The 14,377-nt window shown below is 40.3% G+C and overlaps 1 protein-coding gene across 2 annotated transcripts; it reads right to left on the reverse strand.

Moving 5' to 3' along the window:
• Window positions 1-2,672: 2,672 nt before the first annotated feature.
• Window positions 2,673-9,385, reverse strand: RNF7 (ring finger protein 7). Of its 2 annotated transcripts, none has more exons than XM_037139386.2 (3): window positions 9,131-9,377; window positions 5,342-5,389; window positions 2,673-3,683 (listed from the first exon to the last, which is right to left on the reverse strand). In XM_037139386.2, the coding sequence occupies exons 1-3, from the start codon at window positions 9,303-9,305 to the stop codon at window positions 3,565-3,567; spliced, it is 342 nt and encodes a 113-aa protein (XP_036995281.1). In that variant the 5' UTR covers window positions 9,306-9,377; the 3' UTR covers window positions 2,673-3,564. The 2 variants fall into 2 exon arrangements, with proteins under 2 accessions (XP_036995281.1, XP_036995282.1); XM_037139387.2 differs by having other exon boundaries at window positions 3,627-3,683; window positions 9,138-9,385.
• Window positions 9,386-14,377: the final 4,992 nt, after the last annotated feature.

A 14,377-nucleotide genomic window follows, 5' to 3' on the forward strand; every position in this document is an offset into this window, starting at 1 on the left:
ACTCTCTGAGCTTCCTGGATTTCCTGGAAGTCTATTTCCTTTGCCAGATTGGGGAAGTTCTCCTTTATTATTTGTTCAAATAAGTTTTCCACTTGTTGCTTTTCCTGTTCCCCTTTTGGTACCCTTATGATTTGGATGTTGTAACATTTAAAGATGTCCTGGAGGTTCCTAAGCCTCTCCTCATTTTTTTGAATTCTTGTTTCTTCATTCTTTTCTGTTTGGTTGTTTCTTCCTTCCTTCTGGTCCACTCTACTGATCTGGGTCCCAGTTTCCTTCCCACAACTATTGATTCCCTGTACATTTTCCTTTATTTCACTTAGCATAGCCTTCATTTTTTCATCTAATTTGTAACCAAATTGAACCAATACTGTGAGCATCCTGATCACCAGTGCTTTGAACTGTGCATCTGATAGGTTGGCTATCTCTTGGTCACTTAGTTGTATTATTTCTGGAGCTTCAATCTGTTCTTTCATTTGGGTCATTTTTTTTTGTCTTGACATGCCTGTTATGTATAAGGGGCAGAGCCTTAGGTGTTCACCAGGGCGGGCAACCCAGTTGCTGGGTTGTGACGCTGTATGCGGGCAGAGGTCTGAGAGGGAACAATGGCACTTGCTCTACTCTCTGCTGGATTTCACTCACTTTTGCTGTTTCCTGCAAGCAAAGTGGGCCCTTCTGGTGCTGATTCCCATGTGGGTGGACTTGTTAGATCTTGGGATCCTGTGGATCTCTCCAATAAACGTTCCTGTGAGGCTGGGAGTCTCTCCTGCCACCTCAACCCCTACAGGTATTTTCAATAGGTGTTTTGAGGCTTTATTTCCCTGCGCTGGAACCCTGAGTTGCGCAGTTTATCTCGCTCCCCAGTTTGGCCTGGTTTATCTGTGCATGGTTGTGGGACCACCCTGTCCGCCAGCTGCCCCGTGGCCTATCCCTTTCCGCAATCTGCCACCTTGCTGGGTTGAACCGCTGCTGTCTTGCGCCACCACCCGTGCACCCTGGGTCTGCCAGCCACTGCCTTTTTTTTTTTTTTCATGACACCTCTCTGCCCAGCTGCCCATCTCCACCCCTCTTACCAGTCTGGATGAATGTATCTACTTTAACTCCTCAGTTGTTGAACTTCCATACAGTGCAATTTTCTGTCAGTACTGGTTGTTTTTTGTTTCTAAATTTTTGTTGTCCTTATTTTGGTTGTGCAAGGAGGCACAGTGTGTCTGTCTACCTACGCCTCCATCTTGGCCGAAAGTGGAAAAAAGTTTTAACATCAATGGAAATGTCATGTTTCTGACTTACAGTGGTCTACAGGTAGTGATCACACATCCACATCCTCAGTCTTCTGATGTAATTACAGCCAACCACTCACACACTGAAATGCAAATGATTACAAATCACTTCCTCTCATTTCTATTCTATATGATAATTCAATTATTATATACATCTCAATTATCTGTGGAGACAGTAATTTCACTTCAGAATAGTAAAGGGGACATTTTTTAGGAAAAAGTAATTGGTTTCATGGGGTAAATTTACTCAGGTGCCAGCCGTAATACACAGCAACTTGCACAAATGGAAAGATAACTAGCTCAAGATGACAAATGTGCCCCCAATACACTAGTAAAATAAAATTAACACTGTTTAACCAAATATTAAGAAAAACCTGTTCAATGCCTAACTCTTGCATCAGTACTCCAAATGTCACAGCTGTTCTTTGGGCTGGAACTTTCAGATGGCTGTGCAGATGAGTTCTCGTTCCAGGTGGGAGGAGATCGGCTGCTCTGTCCCCGTCCCTCCTCTTCTACCCTGAGGCTGATGTGTGACGGAAACAGCTTGGTGAGGTGGTGGACCGGCAGCTTCGCTGAGGAAAAGCAGTGCATTACCACCACCCTCCACATTTCATTTACATATTGTCACGGTGTCTAAAATAACTCAACATTTTAAATATTTTCTCTCTTCACTTGAATGCCAAATATCTGATTCGCTTTTTATACGTACAACCTTTTAAAAAGGTCAAAAAGCTGCTAATATAGGTCATTGCCCATGATAAGCACATTCAAATAGTCACATCTTTGTATTCATATTTATATAATTAATTTTTCAGTTGAAAGTTGTGAAAAAATATATTAAAAAAGGAAAACTTAGAGATTTGATTAATAGTAGTCAATATGAATGCATACAGAATTCTATTTTTTAAAAACATTCTCTTAGGTGTCTACATTCCTTCAAGTTTCAGATGGGCCCTGGCTGGTTGCGGGCCAGTTCCCAGCAGGAGATGCACGAGAGGCAACCGTACATTGATGTTTCTCTCCCTCTCCTTCCCTTCCCCTCTAAAGATAAATAAATAAATAAATCTTTTAAAAATACTGCAAAACCACTGGACATAGTTTCTGGCCTTTAAAAAAAAAAGGTTCAGATTGGCCAACTCTGAAACTGCAGAAGTGGGGGTTAAGATGTAAAGATTTTTAGTTTTTTAAATTCTCAGCAACAGCTCTTTTATGGAAAAACTCAAATGATCTTGTGGTCCATAAACTGTTACAAGATAACCTCCACTAAAAGTGAATGAGTTGGATTAAGATTTAAGTATTTTTTCACACTTAACATGTTTCCTGGTAATAAACTTAAAATTTTCTTATTACCAAATGAAAGAGCATTTAAATATTTTTTCAAATGAAACAACAGCATTCATTTGACAATGAGTTTATTAACATCAAGTTTAAGGCTATACATAAAACTGCAATAATGACAATTCAAATGAAGTAAACAGAATAAACCATTTATTAAAAACACTGCGTAATAAAATAAATTTTTTTGATCCAATGCTATAGTGGTAAACATTTTCTGCTCATTAACAGTCCACCTAAAATACTGTTAAATTATATCATAATCTAAAACTTGAGAATACTTCTCTGCCCTTTACCACTGAATAAGTGACAGTGGACTGTGCAAATCTAGGGTTTTTTTTTGATGAGTCAAGGATAGAGGACAATAACCTAAAAGACAATCAAAATTCCCTATGGCCAAAGATTAAACTGTATTTACTCTGCCCACTGGCCCAAACTTAGAATTGTCATATCAAATAAATATTTCATGAACCATTCCCTTCCCTGCCTAAAATAAATATCAGGAACAAATTAAGGATAAAAGTTGGGTTTTAAACTGCACTTTATTTGTTACTGTAACATTATCTTTTTTTAACTGATCGACCATAAGCATGGAAAAAGTTCTCTTCTGAATGGAACCGCTTCCAAACCCCCTGGATACGAGTAAGTAAATTATAAAGATCACTCAATTTGTAGTTCTCTCCTCCTTTATAGCACTTCTAAGCAATGTGACAGACACCACAGAGACAGGAAAGACCATCTTTAATAAATTATCTCCTTAATTGTAGAGAATTTCAGAAAATAAAACGGACAAAATGCTAACCAATTCTTCTGATGAATCCGCAGAGACCAAAGATCCATCACCTTCTGTTGGAAGAACTAGTCCCCTGAGTGTCCTCGCCTTTGTAGGGCACTTGATAAGGGGACCCCCCAGGGCTCTGGACAACTGCACTCGGAGGGCCTTCCACCATTTTCATTTGCCGATTCGTTGGACTACCCAGTCTTGCTGGCAGAGAGGGCAGCGATTGTTCTGTTTCACCCACAGGGACATGCAGCAGTTGTGAAAGGAATGATTACATTCTCCCCAGACCACTAAAAGAAAAAAATGATTTGACATTACTCATTGCAATTTAAATTACTGAGCTCAAACACATTGCTTACTTTGCATTATGAATACTCATCATGGCTCATAATCTCAAATAAAGATGGTAAATTGGTCAAAAATATTTTTTTCCACCTATAAAGAAATAAAAGCTTACGCATGTAAAGTCTGTGCTTAGAGGACTTTCCATTACTGTCCTAGGGCCTGGATGCAGTGGTGGCCCCCAGTTCCTACGCAGCTCCATACGCTGCCTCCCTGAAATCAGGAGATTAAAGGACGTGAGCCTTCCTGCGGTGCCAGACCTTCTCAGTCACACATGCACTGACCTCAGAGACACTGTGGGCTGTGTTTCACTAAAAAATGTCCTCCCAGTTTCTATCCACCAAGACAAGTTTTAAATGTTTTCAATTCGTGGTAGACTATTATAAATAGATGACATGCTTCTAAATATTATCCACTGTAAATCTGAGTTGTTTCTTAGAAGTGGTGATAAGCTGTGTTAAATCATCAATAAGCTGTGCAATTCTCCATATGATAAACAGAATGAAATTTTCAAAGTGGCTGTCTGGAAAGAAAGGTCTCTTTGTAATCAAAGAAAGCTGGCCTACACCTCAAAATTCCCAAGTTAATATTTTTTAAATAAACAACATGAAAGAAAAATTTGGAACCAAAGGAAATCACCCATAATCTGGACTCTAAACTCAAATGTAAACTTCATTTGTCCCTTGCTTGACCAACTGAGCTATATGGCAACAGAACAACACAAGAAGTAGGAATTGAAGAGAAAAAATCTTCTTATGAAAACAGACAGTAGGGGCTAGAAAGCAAGGGGAAATCATTGTAATGTTTCAGGAGGAAGAAAGAGAATTTGATCAAACCAGCACACATCATTAAGAAGAAGGAAGTTACATGTAACCACACTGGCACAAAGTTAGCCTTTCTTTTCTTTTTGTTGTCTTTCACTGTTCATACTCTTACAGTTGTCCCGCTTTTTCTCCCTTTGCTCACCTCCCCCCCGCCCCTCCACAAAGTTAGCCTTTCACTGCAGGAAAAGGTTTAAACACTTTTGTATAGCAATCTGGAAGTGATGGCTTTGAGAACTAGGACATACAAACCTCTGAACTGCTTAAAACATTTCGCCTAAGACAAATTCTTAGTCCTAAGCTATGAGGAAAATGTAATAGGTTTCTATACACACTGCATTCCCAAAAGAGACAATTTTTCCTATGTTAGTTGACAAGTTAAACATTGTATCATAAGAGTACTGAAAACTGAAATGCTTTATTAGAATGAAACCCTACCAAAACTGCCCTAAACATATTCAAAATTTACATAATATTTTGGCAAATTCCTCTTATATAATTTTCCTAATAGAAGATAATTACTCATTTTTTTTGAGTATCAAAATGTTTACTATGCCCATGTCTGAAATACTAATATAGCCAATTCTTCTTCATTATAGGCAATAAAAAAGCCTTGGAGATTAATTCCATTAAGGCCTTTTGAGAACATTTTATATCAATAATAGATCAATGCTTTACAGTTTATTTTTGTATATTGATAAAATCCATCTTAATAGCAAATTCAAACATCCCCACTGAGAGAAAGCCTTCAGTTAAAAAAGCAAGAGAACTGAATTACAACATACCAACACAGTCCTCTTGTTTGTTTTCAGCTTGACATCTAAGGCAGGCATCTGAAAGTAAACAAACAGCAACTCTCAGTCTGATGCTCAGAATGCAATTTTAAAACCCAGACACTTCAAAGTCCAATAAAAGCCCAAAGGCTTAGAGATGGAGACAAAAGACTCATAGTATTAATATCTCAGCTGAACATAACTGTTGAAAGAGGAATAAAGTCAAAGGCACTCTATTCACTTACGATAAGGAGCAATTTTACAAGGGTTACCGACCCTCTATTGTTACAAGCTCTGATGAAAAGCCATCCTGACAGTGGCTGCAAGCACTGGAGACACATGCGCCACACTCACTCCGCTGTATCAGAAGTTGTCATAAGCTCACTGGGCATGCTCACATAGCTCAAGATGAGGGGTGACTTATTTTCAAGACATCCTTTTAAATAAGCTATGCACACAGGGATATAAAGTACAACATAAGGAACAGTCAATATTATAATAACTATATATGATGCCAGGTGGGTACTGGAAATATAGGAGGGAACACTTTGTAAAGTATATGATTATCTAATTACTATATGGCTGTACATCTGAAACTAGTACAAAAAAGTGTTGAAATGTAAACTGTACTGAATAAATACAATTTAAAAATTAAATAAGCTATGCATATATATTGGCATTTACTTATATATACATACAGAAGCTCTAGAAGGATATTCAAGATACTAATAATAAAGTTTACCTGGGAGGTGATTGAATGGGAAGGAATTTTCATTGTATATTGTCTTAAACTGTTGAATTATGTGACTGAATAATCTCTGTGAAAATTAATATTAATTAAAAATACTTTATAAAAACTAGGGTTTTTTTTCTTTCCAAGAAAATGCTCCCTTTACAAAATAAATCTGAGCCCAAAGCATTTACCTAACAATGGCAAAGTATTTTAATAAATTACTTGGGAGTAAATACTACAAATGGGAATCTCAAGTATACCACGCTGCTTGATGAAGGAGGTAATATGGATTATATCGGGAACTAATGAAGTGGATTCATTCACGAGCTGGAAGAGGGGTCAAAGTTGATAAGAGGAACTGCAAACCAACAGAAAAAAGTTTTTAACATAAACTGGAGAAAAATAATTCTGTAAAAATAGACACATGGTGGAGCTGAAGCCTGCTTCTCTCTTACACTGGATTCTGTGCAGGCATTTGTTTCTCTCTGTGTGTTTTTACCTAAAAAAAACACACCACCCTGGCCTCTTCCGTGTGGACTAAAGACAGCCACTGCCTCCTACAACTTTCTGCAATTCCACAATTACTGAGCATCTCCTCTGTGGAAGGAGCTCTGCACTGGGGACACTGGCTCTGGGTCCCTGGTCTCTCCGGTGAGTGGGGAGACAGACAGGGAAACAACTAAGTATCATAAGGATCATGATGTAACAGTGAAGATAATAAGCCTCTGGTTCTGCACAATCACAGAATTACGTGTTTGTGGTCCCAAGCACCTCTTTTACTAACTAGGAAAAGAAGGCCCCAAAAGGTGGTGTCAAATGGCCGAGTCAACACAGAGCCGGGAAGGGTTACTCTGGCTCTTCAGAACGTGGCAGTACAAGCCAAACCATCCTCTCTGCCTCGGCAGCGCTTGCTCCTTTCAGAAAGAAGGGAGGAGAGTGGAAACCAAGAGTGTTAACCACATCAGAACGGGTTGACAGGCAACTCTTGGACTAAGAAGTAAGTCATGGTAAATCAGTTGGTACAAGATGAATTCCAAATATTAGGGGAATAGTATTAAGTGGGCTCTTTTTGTAGAATCTAGAAATCTCTGAATTATGCTTATAACTTTGATTTAGATGATCAAAAACTGACCTAAGTAGATAAAAATCCCCAAAGTTTCAGATGTAAGAAAAAAGTTTCTTTTGATGGCATTTCTAGTATCTGAGAGAGCACATTTCTAAGGAGAACAATAACACTTACCACCTTTTAGAATGATGCTAGGGTTAAAGACTGGAAAGTCTGAAAAACAAACTTTCTTCTGCTGTCACCTGACCACTGAGTGGATTTTAACACCTCATAACCAAATACAAAGGTCTAGTCCAGAACACTTTCCAGAACTGAAAGTATAGCTGTTGTAAACCTGCAATGTAAACCCACAGTAGCAGAATACTTTTACTATAATTAGAAAGTCAATGTGAATGGAAGCCATTTATAGCCCATACTTTGACTTACTTTAAATACCCCAAGTAAAGTTTATTTGTTGAAAGGTTTCAACCATTACTTTAAATTCTACATTTCTCCTTACTAGTTTAAATTTTCTTTTTGTGGAGAAAAGTAAAATCCCATTTCTTGAACATTCTTCTTTTTGAACTAATGTAAATTTGGGGGACAAATTTTTTTAGCAAAACCTGTTTTGCTTAAGAACAAAAAATAAAGTCACCTGTATACGCTAAAAATGCCACCCAAACTGGAAAATACGATTCTAGAAGCTAAGTAAGGGGCAGGGTAAGTGATGAGGGGACTGTACTGCAGGCCAATAAACTAGGTACTTTAAAAATCTAATATGCAAAATAAGTGGATCATGTCTGAAATCAAGCTGTTTGCAAAGTAAAAAATAAAAAATGCTTGAACCCCATTATTGTAAGCCCTCTCTGAAACAAGTCCTTAAGAATAAAAAACAGGAGAGCATACTAAAGAGCATGTAGATTGAGAAACATCTTGATTCTGACAGACTTCGAGGTTCATCCCTTGAGAAGACAGCGAGTCTCTGAAAGTTTTCTTCAATTTTCTCGTTTTTCAGGGCAAGACACTACAGTTTCAAATTATAGAAACCTCAGTTTTATTCACCTACCCTCAAAAAACATGTAAAAAGCTCTCACAGTCGTTTTTAAATGCCCTATTTTAAAATATAACTCGCATTTAAACAGGTTTTCCAAGGTGGCCTGAGGTCTTAAAACAGAAACCATATAAAACAAAAGAGGATGAAGATGTTCTAAAAGCTTTCATTGGCCCCTATTTTTATTCAAAATATCGTAAAAAGGAGTAAGACTTATTTGTAAGAGTGGCCTGTTCCCAAAGGCCTGACTCAGAGCCGGGCAGTCTCTTTTCCAGGAAATGACATCCTATGACAGGCAGGGGCCAAGGAAGAGGACTAGGTTTTGTGTTTCTAAGTAAAGGGCTCACCTTACTGAATTCTCGCACAACTTCAAAATTCTTGAACCACGCTGCACCCCCTCCCAGCCCAGTGAGTGCCGCCTGACTTGTTTTGAATCACGGAGATTTAAAGGCCCAGCAGCACAATAGCAGGAGCTAACTGGCAAATGCAATGGCCGGGCACGCTTTCCTTCCCTGCAGCTTTTAAGAGCAGACCGAGGGTACCGTTTTTTTGTGGAAGACGACCAGAACCAATAAACGCTCTCCTGAACCACGGCCTTCACCCTGACCTCCTTGCAGTCTGCGTTCAGCGATGGGGCCGGGAGCTGGGCACACGAACCTAACCGGTTCCTCCCAGCTCCCATCAAACCACAGCTGTTTATTCTTGGTTGCATCCACTGCCACCTGAATTATCTTCATTCCTCTAGTGTACTGCCTGTTTCTCTGGTTAGAATCCAGCCCCACGTATTGGGACCCCACGGCCCCAGGCAGCGGCCACCACACCGGCTTGTCCCCCACCCTCCAGCTCTATAGCTCTGAGGCAGAGCGACCGCGCCCCGAAACCTCTGGGTAAGGGTCTCTACGAGCCTCCACGCGTCCCCCGCCCGCCCAGCAGAGGCCCTAGCGTGGCCGGGGCCTCGCGTGCAGCGCTTACCCATCACCTGGACCCTGCAGATGGCGCACGTATCGCACTCCACGTCCCAGCTCCACATAGCCACCGCATTCCACTTCTTGAGAGAGAACATTTTGTCGCCTCCTGACTTGGAGCCTGCGCTCCCAGAGTGAGAGGACAGGGCGCAAGGCTCTTCGCCGTCTTCCACATCGGCCATATCGGAGACGTCGGCTACGGGAAGGCTGGTGGCTATGGCGGCTTGGTGGGACCGCCTGACAGGCCACAGCGCCGCCTGCAGGCCGCCAGCCAGGGCAGTGTCGACCATGGGGGCTGCCCGCGATTGGCTGGCGCGGGATCATGACGTCACCTAGCTGGCGCCGCGGGCCGTCCTTCCCACCCCGGTCCCTTCTGGAGCTCGGGTGACGGAGGAGGCTGAGGGCCTCAGGGGGCGGTGACCGGCTGAAGTGGGCCGCCGCGCTGTTGAGTGTTACTGTCGTGATTGCCGGCACTTTTTATGCAGGACCCACATGACCTGCTTTATGCCTTCATGAAGCTTACTCCTCTCAGAATTACCTTGTTAATATACTCGTTTGTCGTGCTTCCCAAATGTAAACTCCATAAGAGCAGGGACCTTGTGATTCAGCCATTCTCAAATGTTCTCAGAATACCTTTACACTTAAAAATTATGAGGCCCTGGCTGCTGTGGCTCAGTTGGGCGTCTTAAGTAAATGGAAAGGTTGTGGGGCTCAGTCCCCAGTGTGGCCGTAAGGGAGGTAACTCTCCTGTTACTCTCACCTTTCTCCCTCCCCCTCTAAAACCAATAAGCATGTCCTTAGGTGAATATAAAAAGATAAAAATAAGAAAATTATCAGGCCTTCAGCCTCTGCCAGGTATCTCAGTTGGTTAGAGCATGGGCCGCATACACTAAAGTTGTGGTTTCAATGCCTAGTCAAGGCACATACAAGAGTCAGCCAATGAATGCATCAATTAGTGGAATAACAACAAAAAAATCAATGTCTTTATCTCTCAAAAAAATTATTAGGAACTCCAAGAACTTTGGTTTGTGGAGGATCTATATTTGCTTTTTAAGATATTAAAGCTGAGGGAAAATTTTTACATGTATTAATTCATTTAAAAATTACAGTAATAAACCCTTTGCAAATGATCATTACAGCAATGACATCACATATCACATAGCTTCAGGGAAACACTGTACAGAGTGAAAAGGGAGAAATAGCTAAACTGTTATGCAAAAAGTTTTGCCCTCTGAAAGGACCCCAAGAACCCTGGGGATCACTCCTTGAAAGCTAGTTTAACCTCCTTTTATATGTGGGGGAAGGGAGTTCCAAGAAGTAACCAAGAGAGCACACTGCTACTGCAAGATGGTGAGTTTTGAAGCCAGGGTTTATGTATCGCTCGCTCAGGGTCATACAATTATATTTTGCCAAGCAAAGCAGACAGCATCTCCATTTAAAAAGTAAGAGGGCAGAGGCCCAGGGAGCTCAAGGAGTTGTGTGATGAGCACCGCCATCTGGGGGTGGATGCTTGCTGTGTCAGCATCGGTCTTTAGAGCCTCCCACCATGTACTGGGCCTCCTACCATCGTGGCTGGGTGGGGGCTAACCAAGTTCAAGGAGTCTGGCAGAAGAGTTGGATGCATAAATACATGCAAATATAAATATGCACACAGGGTCAGGTTTGACTAGATGCTAATGAGTGCAGTGTGTTAAGTGGCCTGTTAAATGCTTTGAGGAACAGAAATGTTCCTGTTGACTGATGCAGTGACAGAAAGCCTCACGGAAGAAGTGGGGTTTGAAGGGCAGCGGGGGGTGTGGGGGCGGTGACAGGGAGTACAAGGCCCTGGAGGCCAGGAAATGAGTGGAGAAAGCAAACCTCTCTGAGCTGTCAGCTGGAGCAGAGCAGTGGAAGTGGTGGCAGGCATGAGTCTGACCACACTAACTTTATGAGCCAGACCAAAATTCCTATAGACAAACTCAGATGAATCCTACACAGCACATGATCTGTTCATATTAAGTAACTACACATCTGACTAGAGATGACCGTAAATACTAGATAGCCAATTACAAAAAAAGAAGGCTGGAACCAGATGAGGGTAGAATGCACTCGGTTAGTAGGAGTTGGGCAGTTTGAAAGAGAAAAGGAGCGAAACTTAGATGAAAAGAATAAAGGATAAGAGAAGATGGTTAAGGACAAGAAATGGCACATGTCCATGCCAAGCCTGAACCTCATCACCCTGTCCCTGGACTATTGGTTCCTGACTTCCTCCCTGTCTCCCCTCCCCAGTCCAACTGGTATTCAGTCTAAAGTGCTGTTTAATTTTTCTATATCCTCTTTTCCACCTGGCACTGTCCAGCTCAAAATGTCCCACAGCTGTGAATTATCATCAGAACAAAATCTGAAGGTCCCAGTTGGTCCCTGACACAACATGGCCCGGATATACTTTTTTAAGTGTCATTCCCACGTGTGTCTCCTGAGACCCTTGTCAGATTGGTTTGCTCAGTCAACAAAACAACCTAAATTTTTTTCCTCACATTTTAACATTTCTAAAATTGAACAGAACTTCCCCCACCTGGTCTGGCTGGACTGCCCTCTGCACTTAGGAAAACTCACTTATCTTTGTGTCCTCACTGACTACTCTTTGTCACCATTTATTTATGTCCTCCCAGAAAGTTATAACAAAATTGTGTTTCTTCCATTCTTTTGGCACTGGGTCACATAGCAACCACAAAGTGCTATTACTCATGTTTATCAAACAATTTTAAGTTTTTTTCACTGACAACTCAAAAATGATAAAAACATTAAAATAAAACAAGCATGCAATAGACAAAAAGCAAGTACCATTAATAGACTGCCCAGAAATTCCTACATACATACAAGCCAAAGCATAAAGCAGCTTATTTTTAAAATTTTTAATTGTGGTAAAATACACATAGAATATAAGTTTACCATCCTAACTATTTTATTTATTTATTTATTTTATTGATTATGCCATTACAGTTGTTCTATTCCCCCCTTCATTCCCCTCCACCCTACCCCCTATCCCCACCATTACCCCCCTTTAGTTTATGACCATGTGTCTCAAGTTCTTTAGATTCTATATTTCCCGTGCTATTCTTGCCCCCCCCATCTATTCTCTATCTATTGTCTATGCTAATTATTTTCTGTACCTTCTCCCTCTTCTCCTCCTCCCACTCCCCTGTTGCTAACCCTCCTTGAGATCTTAATTTCTATGTTTCCACTCCTGATCTAGCTGTCCTTTTACTTTGCTTTTGTTTTAGGTGTGGTTGTTAATAACTGTGAGTTTGCTGTCTTTTCACTGTTCATGTTTTTTTAACTTCTTTTTCTTAGTTAAGTCCCTTTAACATTTCATATAATAAGGGCTTGGTGATGATGAACTTCTTGAATTTGATCTTATCTGAGAAGCACTTTATCTGTCCTTCCATTCTAAATGAAAGTTTTGCTGGATAGAGCAATCTTGGATGTAGGTCTTTGGATTTCATGACTTGGAATACCTCTTTCCAGCCCCTTCTTGCCTGTAAGGTCTCTTTTGAGAAATCCGCTGACAGTCTGATGGGAACTCCTTTGTAGGTGACTGTCCCCTTATTTCTTGCTGCTTCTAAGATTCTCTCCTTCATTTGAATCTTGGCTAATGTAATGATGATGTGCCTTGGTGTGTTCCTTCTTGGGTCCAACTTCTTTGGGACTCTCTGAGCTTCCTGGATTTCCTGGAAGTCTATTTCCTTTGCCAGATTGGGGAAATTCTCCTTTATTATTTGTTCATATAAGTTTTCCACTGGTGACTGTTCCTTTTCCCCTTCTGGTACCCCTATAATTCGGATGTTGGAGTGTTTCAAGATGTCCTGGAGGTTCCTAAGACTCTCCTCATTTTTTTGAATTCTTGCTTCTTGACTCTTTTCTGCTTGGCCATTATTTGCTTTCTTCCGGTCCACTCCATTGAGTCCCAGTTTCCTTTTCATCGCTATTGGTTTCCTGTGCAATTCCATTCATTTCAATTAGTTTCGCCTTCATATGTTTCTCTAATTTATGGCTATAATCAACCAGTTCTGTGAGGATCCTGATCACCAGTGTTTTAAACTGTGCATCTGAGAGTTTTGCTATTTCTTCATCACTTAGATTTATAGGCTCTGGGGCTTTGAGATCTTCTTGAGCCATTTTTGGTCTGTTCGCGCCTGTTAAGTATTCCATCCTAACTATTTTTAAGTACAGAGTTCAGTAGTACATTGATATTATTATGCAACCAATCTCCAGAACATTTTTATCTTCCAAAACTGAAACTTAGCACCATTAAACAATTCTCCATTTCTTCCTTCTCCTCTTGACAACCACCATTCTACATTCTGTTTCTGAGTGTGGCTATTCTTGTTATCACATGTAAATGGAATCATAGAGTATTTTTCTTTTTGTGACTGCTTATTTCACGTAACTTCTCAAAGTTTATCCACTTTGTAGCATGTGTCAATTTCCTTCCTATTTAAGACTGAATACTATTCTATTGTATGAATATTTGACAGTTTATCGGTTCATCTGTAGATGGCCATTTGGGTTGTTTCCACCATTTGCATATTGCAAATAGTGCTGTTATGAACACAGGTGTACAAATATCTCATGAGCCTGCTTTCAATTCTTTTGGATATATACCAAGAATTGGAATTGCTGGCTCATACCACATTGTTTAGTATTTCATATGAATTTTTCACATATACTGTTCTCTAGCCTGCTCTTTTGTTTAATAGTACTACTAGGACATCTTTCCATATCCATATTCTTTTTAGTGGCTGCATAGTATTCCACCACATACTTTTTCTGTGATTTATTTCCTTGAGAACAGTGCTGTAGCAAACATCTCATTACATATTTCTTTGCACATGTATAAGAGTGTATCTGTAAAATAAATTTCAGAAGTAGAATTCCTGGGTCAAAAGATGTATATTTTTTATTTTGATAGACATTGCCAAAAAAGACCTTTAAAGAGGAATATAGACTTTACACTCTCAACTGTGAATGTTAGTGGAACATTTCAAAAAGCTCTTTTTTTTTAAAGCAGAAACAATTTCTGCTTTAAAAAATGTGTGAGGCATCCTCACACATTGTATACATAAGTTCAGAAGATTTGTCATATTTTAGCTCTTATGCTGTATTGTTGTTTACTTTTAATGTATGAGGCTCTTATCTTCCTAGCTAAACGCTGAGATTCTCAAGGGTGGATACAATATATTACACTCCTCCCCACTTCCGCAGTTAGTTTGGT

This window comes from Artibeus jamaicensis, unplaced genomic scaffold (assembly GCF_021234435.1).
Source record: "Artibeus jamaicensis isolate MK-2021 breed Jamaican fruit bat unplaced genomic scaffold, CSHL_Jam_final contig_519, whole genome shotgun sequence".
NCBI lineage: Eukaryota > Metazoa > Chordata > Mammalia > Chiroptera > Phyllostomidae > Artibeus > Artibeus jamaicensis.

Excerpts from the sequence above, each read along its gene's own strand:
- RNF7 (XM_037139386.2), bottom strand. The coding sequence starts at position 9,305 with ATGGCCGATGTGGAAGACGGCGAAGAGCCTTGCGCCCTGTCCTCTCAC. Across the intron at positions 5,390-9,130 it reads CTGCAGGGTCCAGGTGATGG|ATGCCTGCCTTAGATGTCAA; the intron begins GTAAGCGCTGCA and ends GTTTACTTTCAG. Across the intron at positions 3,684-5,341 it reads CAAACAAGAGGACTGTGTTG|TGGTCTGGGGAGAATGTAAT; the intron begins GTATGTTGTAAT and ends TTTTTCTTTTAG.